This window comes from Ursus americanus, chromosome 15 (genome assembly GCF_024610735.1).
Source record: "Ursus americanus isolate L20-20 chromosome 15, mUrsAme1.1.p, whole genome shotgun sequence".
Classification (NCBI taxonomy): Eukaryota; Metazoa; Chordata; class Mammalia; order Carnivora; family Ursidae; genus Ursus; species Ursus americanus.
Window position 1 is genome coordinate 15,809,035 of NC_142141.1, and position 23,068 is coordinate 15,832,102.

General features: G+C 41.9%; 1 protein-coding gene across 1 annotated transcript in view; it reads left to right on the forward strand.

Annotated features, from left to right (window-relative positions):
• Nucleotides 1-818: 818 nt before the first annotated feature.
• The window catches only part of ATP10B (ATPase phospholipid transporting 10B (putative)), a 112,384-nt gene continuing 90,134 nt past the window's right edge, over nucleotides 819-23,068 (forward strand). Inside the window, exons 1-3 of the mRNA XM_045792041.2 lie at nucleotides 819-1,107; nucleotides 2,310-2,504; nucleotides 19,558-19,762. Of these exons, the coding sequence (XP_045647997.2) occupies nucleotides 833-1,107; nucleotides 2,310-2,504; nucleotides 19,558-19,762 (675 nt within the window). The 5' untranslated portion in view covers nucleotides 819-832. The remainder of the gene's footprint in view (nucleotides 1,108-2,309; nucleotides 2,505-19,557; nucleotides 19,763-23,068) is intronic.

Below are 23,068 nucleotides of genomic sequence, written 5' to 3' on the forward strand. Positions count from 1 at the left end.
CTGGAATATCCTTGATAAAGAGTGTTTTCCCCCATCTAGGAGGATCATCTGAAAAAGCCCTCAGTTTCAGAAACCACCAAATGGAGTTGGTGAGCAAGGAAGGGGTCTCCCACCCTCACCTCCAGTCAACCTCATTTAAAAAAAAAAAAAAGTGGTGTCCATGGAATGACATTCTGAACAGCCCAGTCACTTCAGGCCAAAGTTTCCTAGGAAAGACACTGTCTCTTCTGTCCCACCTATTACTCTCATTTGAGGTTCTGACCATAAACAAGTTCTCCAAAATATCAGTACTGGAAAATTTTAGAGTTAGAGAACACCTTTCCCTTTAAGATACAGCTCAAGATACTTTTATGTACTATGCAATTCATTCCTTACAAAATTTATTCCTTACAAAAGCTTGTGAAAAAAGTAGAAGAAGACTAGTTTTCCTCCTATTACAGTGAGGACACTGAAGACCATGAAGACCATGAAGGTGAAGCTCAGTGTTAGGAACAAGCCAGAGATAGCATTCTGACCTCTGAGGGTCATAGCCCACAGGGCCATACTTTTCCTGATAGGCCCAACAAAGTCATCAGCACACTCCCCCCATCTTAAATGCTTTCATGGTGCTTATCACAGGGCTAGTTGTATATTATTTATATGATTATTTGCTTTATGTCTCTCACTCTTGAACATATGGTTTATAGGCATTGAACCTACTTTGTTCCCATTGTATCCCAGAATCTACCTTGGATGGATGGGTGGACAAGTGGGTGAGCCAATATACCACATATTTTCTTCTGACTATGGTGACTTCCTGTGTCTGTTTTCAGACCGTAGCTTGCTGCCAAAAATGGCCCTGTCAGTGGACTCATCTTGGCACCGGTGGCAGTGTCGAGTCAGAGATGGCCTCTCCCAGTCTCCATCAGAAGTCACACCACTGTTGTCCCAAGACAAAAGGAGGCAAAGCTACAACCTGACACAGCAGCGGGTCGTGTTCCCTAACAACAGCATGTGCCACCATGATTGGGCAGAGGTCTCCAGGAAATACTCCGGCAACAGAATCTGCACGACCAAATATACCTTCCTCACCTTCCTGCCTCAGAACCTCTTTGAGCAGTTTCATAGGTACACTTGGCCAAATAATATGTGCTTTAACCAAGTATTTGCCAGTATTTCTTTTTTTTTTAAAGATTTTATTTATTTATTTGACACAGAGACAGCCAGCGAGAGAGGGAACACAAGCGGGGGAGTGGGAGAGGAAGAAGCAGGCTCCCAGCATAGGAGCCTGATGTGGGGCTTGATCCCAGAACACCAGGATCATGCCCTGCGCCAAAGGCAGACACTTAACAACTGAGCCACCAAGGCGCCTCTGCCAGTATTTCTGAAACAAAGATGCTGCACTCTGGGCCACCTCGCCTTTAATATCCAAATGCATAAACCTTGAAAAGACTTGTCATTCATTTGCTCGTTCATTCATTCATTCATTCAATAAACATTAGATTCTGTTCTGTGTTAGGCCATGCATTACCTGCTAGAGATACATGAGGGGAAGAAAAGAGAGAGATTGTCCTGACTGTATTTTCTAGTGAAAGAGACAGACATTAATTTTAAGAGTTATATAAATCGATATAAAATTAGAACTTAGATACTTCCAAGGAAAGGTATATGGTGATCTTACAGTGAATAAGAGGGAGATCTGGCCTAGTTAAGAAAGTCAGGAAAGACTTCCAGAAGGAAGTGACAATTGAAGTATAACCTGAAAGAAGAGAATGCATGAACTGGGTAAAAACAAAAGTCAGGAAGGGAGCCAGGGGAATGTTCCTGCCAACAGATCTTCATGTGCAAAGGCATAGTGGCAAGAAGGAGTAAGATGTACTGGAAAACTTAAAAATGTAAGCCATAATTTCAAGATAATACATGAAAGATCATCTTTTAATTATAAAGCAAAATATACATACCTAGATATCATCCTAAAGTTTATAATTACTATTACAAGCTATCATTTATTGAGCAACTACTATGATTGAGAACCCTCTCGTGTATGTAACAAATATTAACCTTTGTAATATTTATATGAGCCCTTTACAGTAGGCAGTACTATCCCCATTTTATACAAGTTGAAACAAGCTCCAGAAGATCACACAGTTAGTAAACAATTTGAGTTTGAATATAACTGGATTTGGCTTCAAAGCCCTTACCATAATTCCAGGTGACACTGAAAGAGAATGTCATTTTAGTTGGTAAGGGCCAACAATAGGGAAGAAATAGTGTGGAGAGTATATTTTTCTATCCATGGTTTTTACTCACACTTTGCTTGCTCCTTCCAGGTGGGCTAACCTCTATTTTCTGTTCCTGGTGATTCTGAACTGGATGCCCTCCATGGAAGTTTTCCACAGAGAAATCACCATGTTACCATTGGCCATCGTGCTGTTCATCATCATGGTCAAGGATGGCATGGAGGACTTCAAGAGACATCGTTTTGATAGAGAGATCAACTGTTCCAACATCTGGATATATGAAAGGTAAGAGAAACCATTCTTCTGTTTGCTTTCTTGCAAATAGGTTATGCAAACTCATCAGCATTTTCAAAGGATTGGTCTCTCTTCTCACATTTTATTTTCTTAAGTTCACTTAATTCAGTGATTGTCAACCAGGGCAATTTTTCCCAGCAGAGAACATTTGACAATGCCTGGAGACATTTTTGGCTGCCATATTGGGAAGGAAAATGACAATGGCATGTAGTGGTTAAAAGCATAAAGATGATGCTAAACATCTTACAATATATAGTACAGCCCTCCACAACAAATAACAACAGTAGTGCTGAGGTTTAGATACCTTGATTTAACATGTATAAACACTCAAATTATTAAATACAAGAATGTTATATTATTAAAAGTCGGGTTGAAAGTTCAAGAATTGGTGTCTAGAATTTACTGGATCATCTCGGGAGACCAAGTTTAAGAGCAGCTCTTTGGAGAGTGACAGGTAATGTCTCTCAAGCAAGAAAATGTATACCATTTTTAAAGCATCTGAGGCTCCTTGTTTTTAAAACTTAACCAGGTAGGTTTTAGGACCTAGAGTTGGCACACCTGTTCTTGGCTGCCTGGGTGGAAAAGGAAGATCCCCTGTGGGTGACGTCGATATTCCAACAGGCGGAGTCTCAACAGGTAGAAGGAAGTGGCCTGGAAGGTGCACACCTGTTCTCTGCAAGCTTTTTCCTTGTCATTTCTCACCTGGTGTTTGTAAACCAGCTTTTTATTTTTAATTTTCCTTTTGAAAGAAGAGAGAGAAATTTCCAGCAGAGAAGGCAAGTAAAAGATGTCAGGGACATGACTCACTGGCAGTTCAACAATGGAACTGATTAGGGAAAAAACTCTTTAACGGGGAACTCACGTGTTGTGCTATGAGAATTAAAGAGACGGATTGAGCAGAGATGAGAAAGGAAGGGAAGAAAAGGTGGAAAAGGAAAGAAGACAAGAAACGAGTAATAGTCTCCAACTTGCCCTTTGAAGAACGGTCCTACAAAGAGAATCCCAACAGGCATTACTGTGGAAATCAAATTAAGACCAGCAAGTACACTGTGCTTTCCTTCATACCCAAGAACATCTTTGAACAGCTACACCGCCTTGCCAATCTCTATTTTCTGGGCATTGTGGTTCTGAATTTCATCCCCGTGGTTAATGCTTTCCAGCCCGAAGTGAGCATGATACCTATCTGTATCATTCTGGCAGTCACTGCCATCAAGGATGCTTGGGAAGACCTCCGGAGGTACAAGTCTGATAAAGTGATCAATAACCAAGAGTGTATCGTCTATACCAGGTAAAGCAAAACCCTTTGGGGAAGTCTTGTGAGCCCAGCTCTAATCTTTCTGTGGCTGCTGTCACTACTGCTACTGTTTATAGAGGAGATGGAGTAGGGAGGTAGCATTATTTTATTTCAGTGAAGCTGTTTAATTCTCCACAGTCAGAATTATGATGTAAAACCAAAAGCCAGATTAAAAAGAGAGAGAGAGAGACTTGAATCCGTTGTTTATTTTTTTTAAGGATTTATTTATTTATTTATTTGAGAGAGAGAGTGCAAGCAGGGGGAGGGAGAGGAACAAGCAGACTCCACACTGAGTGTGGAGCCCAAGACAGGGCTGCTCTCACAACCCTGAGATCATGACCTAAGCCAAAACCAAGAGTCAGACACTTAACACACTAAGCCACCCAGGCAGCCCTAGAATCCACTGTTGATTAAAATTAAGAGGTCTTTATTTGGCATTTTCTTTGGCATTTCAAATGTGTTTAAAATTGTTATACGCAACTAATGAATCATCGAACTTTACATCAAAAACCAGGGATGTACAATATGGTGACTAACATAGTATAATAAAAAAACATTAAATTAAAAAAAAGATTTAAGAATTTGGCAGAAGTTCTCATCCATTCTTAGCCCAGCGTGACTACGAGCGCACTGGAGCATGTTCAGAGACCTTTGGAGGGAAGAGGTATCACTGTTTTTCAGGAGAGCAGTAGAGCATCGTATTAGATGAACTGGAGACACACTGCCTGAGTCAGATCACTCATTAACTACATGTTAGGCAGGTGACCCAACCTCTCTGAGCCTTGTTTTGTCATCTGTAAAATTGAAACCTTTCGTGGGGTGGTTGTGAGAATTGCATCATCCGGAAGTGCTTAGCACTATGCCTGATATATAATAAATGCTCAATACGCAAGCAGCAATTGCTTTATTTTTAGAATGCAAAACTCATATTAGCTCCATCATCAAGGCTTTCCTTACGATTTCTCTTTGATGTTGTCCCAACAAAAGCAAAAACAGTGAACCACCTGTCTTACCACATTATTTAAAGTTTATACATGGTGTTGTTTTACAAAGGTTCCATTGAGGGTTGTTAGGGTAAGGACGTGCTCTTGGTCAGCCATATCCGTATCTTTCTCTGGTGGAAGAGAAAAAGATAAGAGTTATTGTAGGTTTTAACTTTATGACTGCACCTGTAGCCAACAAAGAAGCAAGGGATTAAGTCTGGGCTTATAGAGCGACTGCCATGACTGAGTGCTTTCTGGGCTAGCAATCCGAAGCCTCTAATGATTGAGTCACTAGCAGCTGAGGGCTTGACTTCTTGGCAGATAAGGAAAACATCATCTCTCTCAAGGAGCACCATCCATCTGACTTTTTCCCTCTGACTTTATCAGACCTAACTCAGAGGAAGTTCTGTGGTCCCTCTGGTCACTCTTAGAAAGAAAGGGGCTGGCTTCAAGGTGTGCACTGCAGCCATTTAAGGGCTTCCTTCTAAGGAGGGGTTCTCTTCCCCAGGGAAATGGAGGGTAACCGACTTGGAGCTGGCTGATAAAAGGGCTTATAAGAGACCACTGAATACAAGGGACTCATTTTTCTCCAGGGCACCTCCACAAAAAACTCCATACCCTCTCTTTGCTTGCAGGGCCACAAATGCGTATCTAAAAAAGTTAATCCGAAGCGTGTGTCTGTGTGTGTGTGTGTGTGTGTGTGTGTGTGTGTGTGTGTGTTCAGCTAAATCTAATTGTCTTGATCGTTGTTAGCACACTGAACATCTAGAGATGAGATTTAGTCGTTCCTCACCTTCGAATAATAAAATTATAAAGAAAGGGAAAGTAATTGTCAGGTTACCTTTCTTTGAAGAGACTGTCACCAGTCCACCCCATCACTTTCTGTTTGCTACTTTTCTCCTTTGTTGTTTTTCTCAGAGAAGACACACAGTGGTGAGCCAGGAAACTGGTTCTTTAGGGAAGAATGAGTGTGGACCTCAATTAGCTTGATCCTATTCTCCCTGATCTGCCAGAAATCCTCTACCCTAAGCCTCCTAGAATCATTGGCCAGTTCTTGGGGATAATCTCAGTGTTGATCAGACCCTAGATTGACCTGTGCTGGGAGCTGGTCTGACGTAGGCCAGGCTGTTGTTCTGTTCTCAAGATAGTTTCCAGGGAACAATGAAAAACCGAGGTGATAGCAATCCTAGCAAAAGGAGACCTTAGTTCACCAGCAGCGAGGGACATAAGAGCTTTTATAGTAGCAGTATTTCCCAAAGTGTATTCAGTGGAATAATAATGACAAAGAGGTGGCCTCTGAAAAAAAGACATTCATGATCAAAAATTGTACATTGACCCTTCTAACCCATGTTCCATGAGGGAACTAAGAGAAGAGACACAGAAAAGAAATCTGTCCATCCTTAACTCAGTATTATTCCAAACTTACTTAACCTTGGAAATTTTTTCTAACAAATATTAACAACTCAATTTGGGGGATTTTACTTTCTTCAGTATAACAAAATAATTGACTACAGGGCCAGGGAGATAATTGAATGAATGAAATAGACTCGATACAAAAAGGAAAGCAATATTGTCTGTGTACTAATACATGGGGACTGATCCTCAACATCGGTGCTAGGACGAGCTAGGGAATGGCGAGTGCTGTGGCAAACTGGGGGATCCATGCTCTCATATCAGGAGGCAGAGCTGGCCGCCAAGTGGAAATACAGACCTAGTGTTGCCAGATTGTCGAATTTTATTAAAGGAGCTTAGAAGTTAATATTTTTATTTGAAATAACCTGATATTAAATGAAATAATCTGATATAATTTTTTTTTCAAATACTTCATGCCTTTTTGTTTGGCCTGAAGTTCTTATTTTGCCTGTGAGCCCCTAATTTGCAATCTTTGCTTTAGTATCTAGTCCTAGGAATCTGGAGTTTCTGCAAAAGAATAATTAGATTCTTCTTTTGAGCTTTATCTTCAGTGAGGGAACCTCTTAACCTCTTTGGGCAGGGATGGGGTGTGACTTTGAAGGGAGAATGCAGGCCTGGTATTCAGTAGGTCTAAACTTTAGGCCCAGATCTGTGACTGACTACTAATAATAGCTTAGAAAAGTCATTTAAATCTCTGGATCTCAGTTTCCACTTTTGTAAGACTTGGGAGTCAGACCAGATCTTGTCCCGTGAAATGGGCTCTGAAAGAAGAGAATCCACAACCAAATAAGTCTGAGAAATAGGGCATTCTTAATGTTCTCTTGAATCTGACAATGCACATCAATATAATAAAGGTCCTAGGAGGACCCTCCATAAGCAACCTGCCCAATTTTGTTTAACTCAGTTGTGTCTGTTGAAATACTCTCTGCTGTAAACAGCAGAAACCAACTCAAATTTAAACGCCAAACAGACTTGTTGGTTTAAGTCAACTACAAATGTTCTGAGGTGGGCAGGTGATCAGGTATAGTTCAGTCTGCATTCTAGATCTGGCGCTTAGCTGTCCTTTTCATTCAGTCTCCTCTGCATCATCTTTACCCCAGGCAGACTTCCCTCATGACAGTGAAATGGCTGCAGCAGCTCCAGCCTTCATATCTACATGTGGTAACTCACAAAGGGAAAAAGAAAGGCACTTCTAGGAGCACTCTTGCAAGGGCAAGGAAGCTTATTTTCCAGACCCTCCTCACACCTCAGTGACCCTGATGGATCACATGCCCATCCCTGAACCAATCCCTGTGAGCAGAAGATGGGATTATGTGAACTAAATTTAACTGAACCACAGTTCAGCATGAAGACAGTTTCCCTGAAAGCATACGTACTATCCAGAGAAGATGTAAACCCAAATGGAAAAAAAAAAATAAGGTAGTTTCTAAGAGAAGGAGAGACAGATATTGGAGAGGCCACCTCTATATACTCAATACCATCATCTTAAAATATTTTTGAGCCTAGACTCTTCGTAAATTGCTTCGCACATTGCTTCGCACATATTAACATACACTCTTAGGGACATTCTGTACTATACATCAGTAAGGTTCTTCCAACTCTGAAGTGGATTGGTTCTATAAAAGACCCCGGAATAGGAAGCTAGGAAATTCTAGGTAAGTGTTAGTCATTACCTTAACTGGTGGATGCTGAAGGACATTTCCTTTTGCCAAATATTGATGACACATGATAGGATGTCGGGCAAAGAGTACAAGATCCAAGAGGACAATTTGTTTTTTGAGAACAATGTAAAAGCTTATATCTCAAGCACTAGCTCTATCCATTTTGTCTCAGAGTCACACATTTGAGAAATGATTGTGTGTGTGTGTGTGTGTGTGTGTGTGTGTGTGTGTGTGTACACACATACACAAGAGTATAATTGAATACTAGGGCCCTTAGAATTTTGCCCAACCCAATCCCATGCATCATGCAGCCCAGACTTGTTTATACCGTGAGAGACTCCTTTTGCAAACAGCAGAAGCCTTGTTAACAGAATTACAATCCTGTTAGAGCATTTTCTTTTAATATAGCAACTGTGCTTGTGGTCTAAAGGTGACCCATTAATCAGATTTATGGAATGACTTCAAGAAGAGATTAGCTTCAGAATTGTATTAGCTTACTTTCTCCCAGGGCTCAATTTAATGAATCTAGGAACCATACCCAGCAAGAGATTTCTATCCTTCCATTCAGCTTAGTGCATTTTTATTTGTATTCAGAAAACATGCAGTAAGGAAGCAGGGGTGTGAACTGAGGAGATCCATGGTGGGGTTTGTCCCCATATTATAATGAAACTAAAGCCCTCCAGTGTCTCAGCAGCAGCTGAGCACTCATTTGTTCCCGAATGTTCATTCAGGATCCAGTATGTGTACACCACAGGGTAGGCCCTGAGTACACCCCAGGGGCTCTCAGTCCAGTGATCACAAGGAACTTGGAAACAGCTACGGTGTCCAAGGCCTATGTACAAAGGGCCACAGTCAATAAGGGGAAGAGGTAATGCATCTGCCTGCAGAAAACATCAAGGTTGAGGGAAGGCTTCCCTGAAGAAGTGACACTTCAAGAGGCATCAGAAGATGAGCAGCATTAAAACAGGTAGAGGGAACACATTTTAACTCATAGCCTGTTCATGTGTCAACTAAATGTTGTACGTGTGGCTTGTGCTGGTATCAAAGGACCGGGACCAAGATGTCAGAAATTTAGAAGAATGGCTCAGATTAGAAATTTTAAAATTCTGGCTCTTTTACTAATACTTTGCTGGAAGTCAGGTGGCTGCTATAACAGATGCTACAGGAGAGTGGCCAGTCTTCTGACAGCATGGCACTGAGGGCCTGATTTCCCAGCAGTGGCCAGCTCTACTGGGAAGAAAGAAGCCTGGCCTGCAACCTGTTTTTATTTGTGTATCAGTCGCTTTTCATGCCAGAGCCCCCATTGGAAAGCCTGAGAATGTGGAAACCAGAAGTCCTGATCCTGGCTCTGCCACTAATTAACTATATGACGTCAGTGAAGTCACTTAAGCAGTTGGGGCCCCATTTGTCTCATCCTTAGTGATCATAATCTCTATGGTATATTTTGTGAAAAGACACATAGTTGACATGCAAGAGGGCTTGAAAATAACAGAGCTATAGAAACAAACTATACAGTGTGTGCCAAAGGAGGGTGTGAAAAATGAGTCTCAACGATGGCATTTAAAATGTGGCCTCTTACTGGATGCTTGGGATGAAGGACTTTTGGCATCAGACCCAGGATTGTCCCAGAACTGCCGCTTCTAAAGCTTGACTCTATGTAGTGACTTGACCACTTGAGCCTTCATTTCAACCTCTGTAAAGTGAGAAGAATACTACAACCTAATTCTTAGGGTCCTGTGGATGGAATGAGATCATCTTTATAAACTGTTTAACTCCCTATCTGCACCATAAGTAGTACTAAGTAATTTTTTCTTAATTTCAAATGACTTCAACTCTAATTTTTTCAATGCCAGGCCCAGTCTGAGTCTTTAACTTTCATGCTATACTCTCCACACATGCAAGGGAGGAATCCCTTATTTTAATAGTGAAAACCAAGTCTCTGCTCCCTCATTTCTATCCTATGTGGCAGAGTTTGAAACCTGAAATCAAGAAACCCCTCTGGAACCTGGCCCTCTTCCCCCTCCTCCCTTTTCCCAGTGTACCTGAGCACAACCACACCAACACTTACGTTCAGGCAAAGGATCCAGGTGGCCTCAATTAGTCCAGAGCTGAGGGCTCTTTGTCCAACCCAACTTCTAACAAAAAGCATGCATTAGAATATCATACTTGTGCGGCTATTAAGAAGGCAGCTCTTTGGGCCCCATTTCACTATCATTTCCTCTAAATAACAGCTCTTTGGGAAACCCAAAGGAGATGAGATAGTTGATAAGACAGAAATCAAGCTTTGCCAGGGTTATTCTAACATCAAGACCCATAAACACACCTTTACTCTAAAACTATCTCCCCAGATTGCTGTGGGTACTAAGTGGGAGAATGTATGTAAAATGCTTAGCATGGTGCCTGACATTCAGTAGCATTCGGAAAATGTTAGCTAAAATATTGCTGCAGAGTTCTATAATCCTGATAGCCAGGAGTTACCATGACCTTGACCCAAGAGGTTTAAGGAAGAAATGCCATTGGCTGGCATTTGAAACTACATGAGAGAAGACAAACTCTTTGGCTAAAGAACTTGAACTCCAAGCTCTTGAACAGAACAAAATGGGCCTGAGGGAAGAATCTGAAAATGCAGACAACAGAGAAACATCTAGTGTCATCTGAAGCGTGACATGAAAAGCACCCCTGGCTGGAGTTTACACATCAGCAGCCCATTGCGTTCATCCCACACATCTTTGCTCTGCATTTGGCATCAGCAAACTAGGCTCTGCTCTGAAGCGTCAAATTTACAAGCTCCCACCCTATTCGCACTGCCTCCCCTGAGCTCGCAGAAGGCCATAAACTATTTGGGCCAATTCAACTTGTCATTTCAGGGTAGAATGCATTAGGTCTTCTCCAAAACTCAATGGATGGAAGAGTCATAAAACAAGAACCCAGGTGTCCCTGAAGCTCTGTCCTCATGTCAACAGGCACAATTTATACTTTGGCAGGTGAGGATTTATAGCCTCTGCTAAGGAGCTCACAATTCTAAAAGGTGAGGCTCCTATTTCAACCCGGTTCCAGTTGTTTAGGTCGCCAGCTTCTGAGGCTTCTGAGGCTTCATCTGCTTCATACCTCACTCACAAACAGAACCAAGAGACCACATCAAGCCGTGATGCTCCCATCACTGTCACTTATATGTCCTGGTAGACACACCTGTGTCACCTTACGCCAGTTAGATAACCTTTCTGGGCCAGCTTTCTCATCTATGAAACGGAGATAAAGGTAATAATAAAAGTTGTTTCATTATTAGGCAGCTAAATAGTAATGTAGCTTAAGTGCTGGGCCAAAGATAGATAAGCATATTGTGTTGTGTTGTATATTATCAGGAGTCTCCCCTAGTGAGTCCATAACAAACAGAGATAGATTGGAGGTTAAAATGGCTAAAGTTTAGGAAAACTTCCCTTCTGCTGCCTCATGTTCAAGACAAATTTACACAGAATCAATTACTAAATATTAACCAAACACTTCCCCATATGCTAGACCTCCCCACCAGACCCTATGTAGGAACAGAAATATAAGGATCAGGGGTCATCCTAGCTCTCCACAAGCTTATCACATTGTTGAAAGAAAAAGATACATCAAATAGTTAGGAAATAGGAATATGTCAGGAAATGGGGCAAAGAGAGGTGCACCACTGATGCTCAGTGCCCAGCAGTGAAAGTGAAAGGTAGCATTTGGATCTGCAGAGGCTCAAGGGAGAGCATTTGGGGTGACATCTCATGCTGTCAGTACCCCCAGGCTGCTTCTCCATAATCTGTGAATGTGACCTTGATAGATTGCACCTGTGAGTCTCTTGTCCCTTTTAAGCATGGTGTTTCCATGGCCATCACTGCTTTGTGCCATTCCGTGCTCATTTCTGCCTTCTGTGTGTGACAGTCACATGCACAAAGAGGTCAAGGAGTAGACTACCCCTTGGAGCTTCAGTACAAAGATGGGACTCTCACTATAAAGAAGGACTTTAGTAACAAATGCGAATGGTTATGTTAGGCCTCATTGGCCTCTGGGTGAGGTCACATTAATACATATACCCCAGTGACACTTAACCCCAAACTGCTGATTTGGGACATGTCCTCCCACCCTAATTTCAAGCCTCCCCAGATATGCTTAAGCATCCTTAGATACAGGGAATATCACTGTGTCCCCCAGTATTTCCAGCCAAGCCAGAAATCAAGGTATCTTACTACTCTGGCCTCCACTGTCCCCTTCTGGTACTTTTCTTTGTCCTGTAAGCCTGAAGCCCTCTCACTGTGGTCTGTAGCTGACAGGTGGATACAGAGGGCAAGGAATAGCCAGGCTGGGGGCACTCATGACCCAGGCTCAGGCTGTCTTTAACGGAACTGCTTTAGCTTCTGTGCCATTTCCTGGAGCCAGGTCAGGGACAGAAGCCACACAACCCTTTTCCCCTTTGTCCCTTTTCAAATCTTCTATACCCTCTTGCCAGTTTCCTCCCCCAGGCGGAAAAAAAAAGAAAAAGAAAAAAAATCCCATTCATTTGAGATCATAAAAATAGACAATTAACACTGTCTCTAGTCTACTGTCTCCACAGCAGTGACCCTGTTTGCTCCAAGCTAATAATAACTACAATGATAATAATAGCAGCAGTAAATGCCATTTGCTGTGCAGTCATTAAACACTTCTCATTTATTTTAGTTAGCTCTCACTATAACCTATAGGATATATTTTTGTTGTCCTATTTGATAGATGAATAAGTTGGGGGTCAGACATTTAAGCAGTGGGTTCGGGGCAACACCACATGTAAGAGATAGTTCCAGGTTTCAAATCAGCCTCACCTGACTCCAAAGCTTTTAACCACTCTCTGGTACTGCCTCTACCTCAACACACCACCGGCAAAACAACTGGGCATTACAAGTATTCCTGAGCCAGCCACAGAGCCCTTGGTTCTCTTCCTTGGCACCATGGAAAGCTAGAGTTTCCAGTGCAAATTTCATTACTATGTACCTTGCCCAGGTCACACCTAGCCTCAGTTTCCTTACCTGAATAATAGGAATAGAATTGGAAATCCCTTTAGCCCAGATTTGTTGGGGTTTTTTTGAATTGAGACTTTATTTTTTATTAGAGCAGTCTTAGGTTGGTTCACAGCAAAATTAAGGGAACGGTAGACAGATTTCCCATATATCCCTAGTCCCCACTCAGGTATAGCCTTCCTCATTATCAACACCCCCCCATCAGAGTGATACATTTGTCACAATACATCATAACCACCCAAAGTCCATAGTTTACATTACAGCTCACTCTTGGTGTTATATATTCTGTGCATTTGGGCAATTGTATAGCAACACGTATCCGTCATTATAGTGTCCTATAGAATCGTTTCACTGCCTTAAAAATCCTCTGTGCTCTGCCTTTACATCTTTCTCCACCCCACCCCCTTCCAACCCCTGGCAACCCCTGATCTTTTTATGTCTCCATAGTTTTGCCTTTTCAGAATGTCACATAGTTGGAATCAAACAATATGTAGCCTTTTCATATTGGCTTCTTTCACTTAGTCATATGCATTTAAGGGTCCTCTCTGTCTTTTTATAGCTTGATACCTCATTTCTTTTTAGTGCTGATTAATATTTTCATTGTTTGGATATACCACAGTTTGTCCATTCACCTACCGAAGGTCATCTTGCTTGCTTCCAAATTTGGGCAGTTATGAATAAAGCTGCTATAAACATCCCGGTGCAGGTTTTTGTATGGACATAAATTTTTAACTTCTTTGAGTAAATACCAAGAAGCATGATTGCTGGATCACGTGTTAAAAGTATGTTTCGTTTTGTAAGAAACTTTTGAACTTTCTTCCAAAGCAGCTGTACCACTTCACATTCCCACCAGCAGTGTGAATAGGGGTCCTTGTTGCTCCACATCCTTGCCAGCATCCAGTGTTGTCAGAGTTCTGGATTTTGGCTGTTCTAATAAGTGTGTAGTGGTTTCTCATTGTTTTAAGTTGCATTTCTCTGGTAACATACGATCCAAAGTATCTTTTCATATGCTTATTTGCCAACTGTATATAATCTTTGGTGAGGTGTCTGTTCAGCTCTTTTGCCCATTTTTAAAATGGGTTGTTTATTTTCTTATTGTTGAGTTTTAAGTTATTTGTATATTTTGGATTACAGTCCTTTATCAGATGTGTCTTTTTAAGACACATATTTTCTCCTAGTCTGTGGTTATGTTCTCATTCTCTTGACATTTCCTTTTATAGAGCAGAAGTTTTTAACTTTAATGAAGTCCAGCTTATCAATTACTTCTTTCATGGGTAGTGCCTTTGGTGTTGTATCTAAAAAGTTACCACCATACACAAGGTCATCTGGATTTTCTCCTATATTAACTTCTAAAAGTCTTATGGTTTTATGTTTTGCATTTAGGTCTATGATCCATTTTGAGTTAATTTGGGGGAAGGGTGTAAGGTCTGTGTCTAAATTCATTTGTTAGTCTCTGGACTTCCAGTTCTAGCACCATTTGTTGAAAAGACTATCTTTGTTCCATTGTATTGTCTTTGGTCCTTTGTCAAAGATCAGTTGATTACATATGTCTATTTCTGAGTTCTCTGTTCTGTTCCATTGATCTGTTTATCTGTTCTTTCACCAATACCGCACTGTCTTGATTACTGTAGCTTGAAGTCTTGAAGTCAGATAGTAATAGTCCTCCAATTTTGTTCTCCTTTAATATTGTGTTGGCTTTTCTGGGTCTTTTGCATCTTTATATCAACTTTAGAGTCAGTCTATCAACATCTGCAAAAGAACTTGCTGGGCGGCACTGATTTTAAGGATATACTTTTCTGGGAGTTTGTGTCAGTAGCCAGAGTCCTAAGTCTTCAGTCAGCTGGATTGAGTCCCTCTTTTCTGAACTGGGGAAAAGGATTCAATTTTTAGAGTCTCCTGTGTTTGTATATTGTGTAGCTGGGACAAAGCCATAAAATGCAATCATGGGCATAAAATGGGTGTCCTAATTGCATGAAAGAGAGAGTGCTGGGGCTGGCAGAACAAGGGGTTAGCACTCACTATGATATTAATAATTGTTGTCGTCATTGTCCTCATTGTCGTCACCATCGTTGTCGTCAAAGAAGCTTGTATTTATTGAGTGCCTACTAAGTCCAAAGCCCTGAGCTCAGTCCCTTTTGAGGGTCATGTCACCAATCCTTTCAACACCCTCTGAGAGGAGTGCACATATTACTGTCAACTGAAAAACAAAGGCTCCAAGCAGTTAAATAACTTGCCCAGGGTCACATGGGTAATAAGCTGTGAGGCTGGAGTTCAAACCCACTCTTAAACCCTACACTACACTCATTCTCCCCGGCATTCCTCTTTCACCCTGGGGTAGTAATGCTGACCATTCTATGTCTGGCATTCAAGCTTCTGGAAGGGCAGCTGAGGTCAGCTCATCATCTTGTTTTGAGTAGGAAGTCCCACAGACAACTAAACTTTCTGATAAAATCTCTCTACTCTAGTTCCTTGAAACTCTTTTTGTAAAACCCACACACTTGAGAAATGGAGCCTTAAGCATCCTCTCCTCCCCCATTTCCCTCCTTTCACCTGCTTCCCCATGGCATCCAGTTGGTTACAAACCTCTCTTGCTGTTTATTTCCCTCTTAATAAGTCCCATCTCCTCTCAGAAAGCCATTTAGCACGGCACCACTTAATTTCTCCTCGAAGCAGAATCTGCCAGATGGAGTCTTCATCCCAAGCCATTGTTGATTTGTCTTATTTTTAAACAGCAGTGAACATCACATGAAACTAAAATAGCAGTCGGTTCCCAGGTGTGACTCACTGAGCAGGGAGGTGATCAAGAGCGTATGGACTCGTCCACCTGAGGCAGCTGTTCCAAATGACTTCCTCAGGCGGCACCCAGCCAGCTGCTGGCCACATCTGGGTGTCACTCAATGCAGGGGCACGCTGCTTTTCCGCATCAACTGGGTTCAGCCACTCATCACTTCCTCTGGCTGGAACCCTCGGGCTGTGCATCCTTGCCTTTTCTACAGACATACTCATACTCCTGACTGTTGGGGAGACAAAGTGGACCCCAGACTAAGAGACCAGCACAAAGTGGCCAAGTGAAAGAATGACATGTCTCATTTTTTTACCCTGATGTCTCATTTTTTATCCTCAAAAGTTCCTTTAAAATTTTACTCTGATTCTATAACATAGCTGTATTTGGGTTAATATCAATATAATTCATCAAATTGTGTACCAGCTATATTACTAAACTATATCCCTACACACACACACACACACACACACACACACTTTTTTTTAAACTAACATCCAGAAATCATTTTGATTCTGTAACTTCATTATCCTAGACACACGTAATAGGATGTGTGCCTCAACGCATATGTGCCTCTGTTTGAGGTGCACACTCAAAAAGATAGGCAATCTCTTTCTTAAGGGAGGGTATGCCTACAACAGGGACTGAGAATGTTTCTTTACTGCCACACATCATCCTAAGGAAGAGAGGATTAACCTAAAGGAAAGACAGAAGTGATTGTTACTAGTAAGGCAGTGACTTCCCTGGGATCTAAGGAATAATCGAAATCAGAGACTGGTCTGACTTACAGCATCTTGGGTAGCTCCCTGACCTCATTATACATATTATCCCAATGGGAATTGACAACACTCCAGCCCAGTTCACAGAGTGACTGCTTATAAAAATGTATATACCATAAGCTCATCTCCATAACCCTCCATCTTCCATCACCTTGATAACCCAGATCCCATAATAAGCAGTGGGGTCCTTTATTAGAAGGAGGAAGAATGAGGGGAACCTGGGTGGCTCAGTTGGTTAAGCATCTGCCTTCAGCTCAGGTCATGATCCCAGGGTCCTGGGACCAAGCCCCACATTGGGCTCCTTGCTCATTGGAGAGCCTGCTTCTCCCTCTCTCTCGCTGCTGCTGCTGTCCCTGCTTGTGCGCTCGCTCTCTCTCTCTCTCTCTCTGTCAAATAAATAAATAAAATCTTTTTATTTAGAAATGAAAAAAAGAAGGGGGAAGAATGAGATTCAGTGTTCACAGATGAAGGTTTGTTAGCCTTACCTCTGATATGCCTATGTATGCAGCAGTCCCAACTAGCATTTGCAAATCTGAACCAGTGTGCTCTGGAAGTGATGGCAATCAGAATATTGCTCAGAGTCAAAGACATTTTCACTAAACTCAATCTCATATACCAGGCAGAATGCTGAGATTATAGCAATCAGCTGATACTCACCATCCCCAAAGGCATTATCTGATAGGACCCAGAAGTCAAAGCCAGGAGGTGGAGAAGAATACAGACAAATTGAGAGATAATCCTTTATTCCTTGGAGCAATTTTGCTGTAACATTTAGGAATTTCTTGTTTTGTTTTAAGCACCCACTCAAAAAGAACAACAACAACAAAAGCAATAGAGAAAGCCAGTCTTTCATTGACCTGTGAATTCCTTCTCCCATGGAGAGTATGCACCATTCCAGTTCTTTCAAGTAGCCTTATACAGGAACATTTAACAAGTGCTCTCAGGGCTACTCTGAAGAAAAAACAAATCCTTCCCTGAATCAGCAGAAAGACCATGAATTATTTGACAGTAATATTCACATTCCTGATGGAGGAGTAGCCACCCTAAATACATCAATAAACAAACAAGTATATTTCTGAAATGCCACTGAGAAAAAAATAGGGCGGGTACTGTCCCTATTCTTTACAGGAAAAATAAGTGATAAAATAAGCTTATGGAATCAAAAAGTGTTTAGAAACCTGTCAAATGTCTTTCCATGGAAAGAAGCACTATTACTAAAATGCTACAGATGTGTTGCCCCCCACATCCTCAAAAGTGGTCTCATTAGTCATTTGGATAATATTGCCCATGGAGTGATTATACCAGTGCTACCTTGCTGTGCTTTGGAAGCCACAGGAACTTCTACAGTATTCTGTGGGTCTTTAGCGTGGTAAGGTGCTCCCCAATACTAACGTTCCTAATTATGTTATAGACTCAGACCTTCCCTTGGTTGGCCTTCCAGATGAAAGCACACTCATTTTAGGGATTAGGGGAGTCCTCCACATGGATCCTTTATGCCAAGAGCAATGGAGTCTTAGGAGGGCTTGTTTGGGGTTCTCCAGAGGACACCAAAGAAGGAAAGAAGACCTCAAACCCTTATCCTCCTCAGGGACTTTTATGAAGTCAAAAGAGAAAAGCGAAATTCCAGTCACATCTCTTTCTCTGTGAAAGAGTAGTCTTTTCATGGCAGGGGTGCCCAGATTCCAAAAGAAAGAGAAGCATTTACATGCCCAGAGGGGCTCAGCACCAGTGGAGAAAAACAGCAAAGGAGAGCCTGGCTGGACTCAGAGGCATCCAGCTGCAAGCCAGCTGGGCTCAGTTGAAAAGACCACATGTAGAGTATTGGTTTGGTTCCAAATCCCATATTTAAAGAGGAACATTTCCAAATACAGCCTTAGACAAAACAGCTCACACCTTTAGGACAGGTCTTGAAACTGTCATATAAGAGTAATGAAGGGCACTTGGAAAGTGAAATTTGACTTGGCAAGTCCAAAAGTCTTCTGGGAATACCTGATGAATGCCTTTAAATATTCACAAAACGGTAGAAGGTGGAATAGATCAGATTTCCCAGGAGAGCAGAACTAGTTCAATATTTGGCTAAGTAGAAGGAAAACTTTCTAAGATGAGAGCTTCTTGGAATGGAATGTCTTGCCTTGGGTAGTAGGGAGTCCTTTTGCTGATGGTGCAAAAGCTGAGGCTGCCATACCACCTGAGACCTGAGGAGAGAGGGGAATACTTTTGAGAAGGTAGGATCTCCAAGCAGTGAAAACTGTGGGGTTGGGTGTCTAGTTGGACCTAGGCTCAGGTTTCAGATGTTTTTATAAGACCTTGGGAAATTTTTTCTTGGACCCTCAATTTCCTCATTTGTGAACTGGGTCTAACAATATCCATTCCAGTGGGCTATTATGCAAATTAACTACCACTCATATTAACTATCACTAGTGCTTGGCACAGTAGAAATGCTACATTTGTGATTATTGGGGCCACTGTTATATCTGAGCTTGATAAATTGGGTGGGAAGAGAAAGTTCATAATTTCCTGAGATTTCTTTAGCTCTCTGATTCCATGATCACCATGGATCCCATCCTGTCAAACTTCCTGGTGCTGTCTTTCTAATTCCCTGACTGCCCAGAGTTTTCTGTTTCAGCACCAACCCAGATCTTCCTACGCCATGATTTATATCCTCACTTTCCTACTGCCACTTTCCTGTCCTAATCAGAAACAATCTTTCCTAAACAATCTGTCCTTGCAACTCTGCTTTCTACAGTGATAACTGGCTATTCTGGAAGATGATGTATATGAAGAGTACTAGTAATATGACCATGTAGTCACCTCCTTTAATTTTTTTTTCCTCTGCTAGGAAGCAAGGCTGAGCACAGTGTCTAGTCTACAGCCAACAGTCAATCAAAACTCTAAATGATTATGAGAACAGATCTTCTACTAGTGGGAGTCTACCGGCCATGGTTAGATTTTCGAGAGAGTTGTGATGGTGGTCATTTGGGGCAAGGTAGAACACCAGACAATCTTGTGACGGGTGGCTTGGGGGATATTTAGGCACAGGTGGGACCTTCCTCCATTTGTTTATTAATTTTCGAGAGAACCTTCAAACTCACTGTTGTTTCCCCACCCAAGAAAAGAGCGGAGCTACGTGCAGAAGTGCTGGAAGGATGTGCGTGTGGGAGACTTCATCCAAATGAAATGCAACGAGATCATCCCAGCCGACATACTCCTCCTCTTCTCCTCAGACCCCAGTGGGATCTGCCACCTGGAAACTGCCAACCTGGATGGAGAGACAAACCTCAAACAAAGACGTGTCGTGAAGGGCTTCTCACAGCAGGTAAGTCTCTTTCTAAGATCTTCAAAGGTGAGGTCAAAGGTGAAGAAGCAAGCCAACTCTACTGGAAAATTGAACTTAATCTGGTAGCTAGAGGAGAGAGTAAGGGATGCCTCCTTTTGCCAAGCACTTAGGTATATTTAATCTTCCCAGTAAGCCTCTTGATGGGCATTATCCCCTTACCACAGATGGAGAGACAGGCTTAGGAACGTTAAACGATTTGCTGAAAGCCTCAGAATTCCTAAATGGGGTTCCATTCTATTAAGGAAAGTGTGGTCTCTGCTCTAAACCAAGGAGTCTAGTATCTGTTCAGTTACCCTTAGGACTAACCCACTTTTCCGTGCTTATGAAGTCTCTGTGCATCCTGCCCAACTCCACTCGCTCAACCTCTCCCTCCCTGAATCTTCTCCAGTACTACTTTCACTCCAGCATATGCCGCAGGAAGGTATTGTTAACTACTTTTCCATTTGTGTACATCTTATCTTCCCTCGTTGAGAAGCAGGGAATGATCATCAGCACTTTTAGTTAACTCCCACACTTACATGTATGGTACCATGGACATCATAGGGAAGTCATTACTGTTTGGTGGTTAAGAGTCCAGGCTCTGGAGGCTGACAGAACTGAACTCAAATTCCAACCCCACCATTTGTTAGTATTCTCACCTCAGGCAAGTACTACTCTCTCACCTCTTTATTCCCTTATCTGGAAAATGGGTACGAAAACAGTACCTTCTCTATTAGGGTGCTTCTGAAGACTAAAGGACATGTATAGGAATTATTTAGCATGAAAGCAGACACATAGTAAGAGAGACCAGCAAATAGCGGGCAGTAAATGTCAGTGGTGTTCAGAGGCAATTATGTGTTGATAAATTGAAACTGGGTGTGATAGTCCAATTTTCAATTAAAATTCTCTTAAAAGGGTTGATTTTCAATCTAGAACCTTCTTCTGTCCATGGAAAAGAATAAAAATCTATCAGTTTCTTCACTCTGCCAGCCTTTGGCAGGAGAGAAATTAGATAAGTCAGAGGCTTTAGCAGAAAGAAGGCAAGTGCTTCACTCCTCAGAGATTCTCGTGAGCTAGAGTTATCTGGATTGAAACTTCTTGAGAGAAGACAACTTGTCATACCTCACTTTGCCTCTCTCCAAGCACCTGATGAGCAGATCTCGAAAAATCTCTTTGGTATGATTGATTCAGTCCCCAGAAGTCTGATCTCTCATCTCCTATGTAGTTCTCCCCTAGTTCTGCTGTTAGATTCAAAGGAGATAAAGAAAGGGAAAAAAATATAGGGTTTGGTGCATAGTAGGCCCACAATAAATGGTCTGTTACTGCTAACTCAGTGGTATTTATCCTGGGCATGGAAACCACCATGACCATATTGCTGCCATCTGTTTTTTCTTGTTCTTTCACAGGTTCAGTCTTTCCATTGGTCTCCAGGCTGCCCTGAGTCAGTCACTGCACTGGTGTGTGGTGTCTGAGTTTTCTCTCCTTTGCTTGTCCTTACCACATTCACCAAATCACCCCAGAGTTTATAAAAAAGCAGGGTAGAATCAGGGGAAAGTTCACAAAGCCATTCTAGACGCACAGCAGTCTATGTCTTGGCTCAGGGCCCTGTGGCCTGCCCTTTAGATCAGAGGCTTTTAAGTTTCTTTAACCATAATTCACAATAAGAAATACACTCTATGCACATGCACACACACATATCCACACCTACGTGTGTGGATGTGTGTGTGAGACGTAGAATTGCCACCTCAGCCGGACTATATGCAAAGCGCTCTGAGACTTTCTATTCTACTTCATTTTTTTACGAAGCTCTGGGAGCATTGAAACTTGTATTTGCTTACAATGCGTACAAGCCTCCCCCTCAGCAGTCCCTCCCCAACATCTTCAACAGGGTTCTGAGTCCTCTTTACTCTCTCTCCAGCAGCCATGCTGTGTCTGTGTCGTTGAGTTTCAACCAGCCACTTCTCTTCTTGTCTTTAGCAACAGCTCCCAAGCTGTTTCTTGTATGTTAATTAGTCAGATAGTTTGGGATTTGACTGGAAAGAAGAGCAAGATGAAAGGGTCATTCACACTCCAGTGCAGTAGACCAGCCAATTTAATAACATCTCTCAAACTCTAACCCTGAAATCTCACAGGGTACTTGGCATAATGACTTGCAAAAAAAAAAAATGTTCATTTGTAAAGGGAAGAAGATTTATTTGAGCTTCAAGGTTTTTAGTGTTCTCTATTCTGTTCTTTCATTCTCCCCCTTACTTTGCTTAAGTGTGTTTTTCCATTTCTATAATAATAGTTATAATAATAATGATGCACTTTTACTAAATCCTTACTGAGGGCTTTGCATGATTATCTCATTTATGCTTACATATGCCCAGGAAGAGAGGGCTATTATTATCCCCATTATACACATAAGGAAAAGAAGCATAGAGAGGTTAAGTAACTTGTCCAAGGTCACTGAGCTAGAAAGTGTTGGAAGGAGGATTCAAAGGCAAGTTCGTCAAAAGTCTCAGCTCCTAAGGTTCATAGTAGCTCATCTCCCTGGCCCTTTGACTATTACCTAGAGTTTACCCAGAGATGCTTACATGATGCTTACATGAAAGCACACATTTATCATTTTCAATATTCTTCCCACATATAAGTAGCATGCAGTAGAAAGAATGAAAGTAGGCTTAGCCAGGGGCACCTGGGTGGCTAAGTCGGTTAAGCATCTGCCTTCAGCTCAGGTCATGATTTCAGGGTCCTGGGATGGAGCCCCATTGTCAGGCTCGCTGCTCAGCAGGGCGTCTGCTTCTCCCTCTCCCCACTCATGCTCTCTTTCTGTCTCTCTCAAATAAATAATCTTGTAAATAGATAATTAATTAAATTAAAATAAAAAATTAAACAGTAGGCTTAGCCAGCTCCCTGAGAAGACAGAATTTGGGCGGTTCTTTGCTACCTTACTTCTCCCTTATGTCAGCACTAAAAGATCTCTGAATATAGGTAGAATTCCCTTCTAACTCTTTACTGTAGCATTTCTCAAATGTGTTGGACAGACATTGATGAGAGTTGCAGGAAGAATACATGTTGCAAAATCAAAAAGCAGAAGACAATAGGTTACAAATTTTCAAATATTTCAAATAGTACTGCCGGATGTCTCAGGTACTTTGATAAGCCCCAAGGAGAGGGGACAGGGACTAGTATGTAGCATCTCTAAACATTTAACCATAGAAACCTTTTCTTCCAAGGAACATACTCCAGGACTACTGCAGGAGACATAGGATCACAATTTAGGGATTTGCTCCAAATCTATTACAGGCGTTCAAGATGTACCAT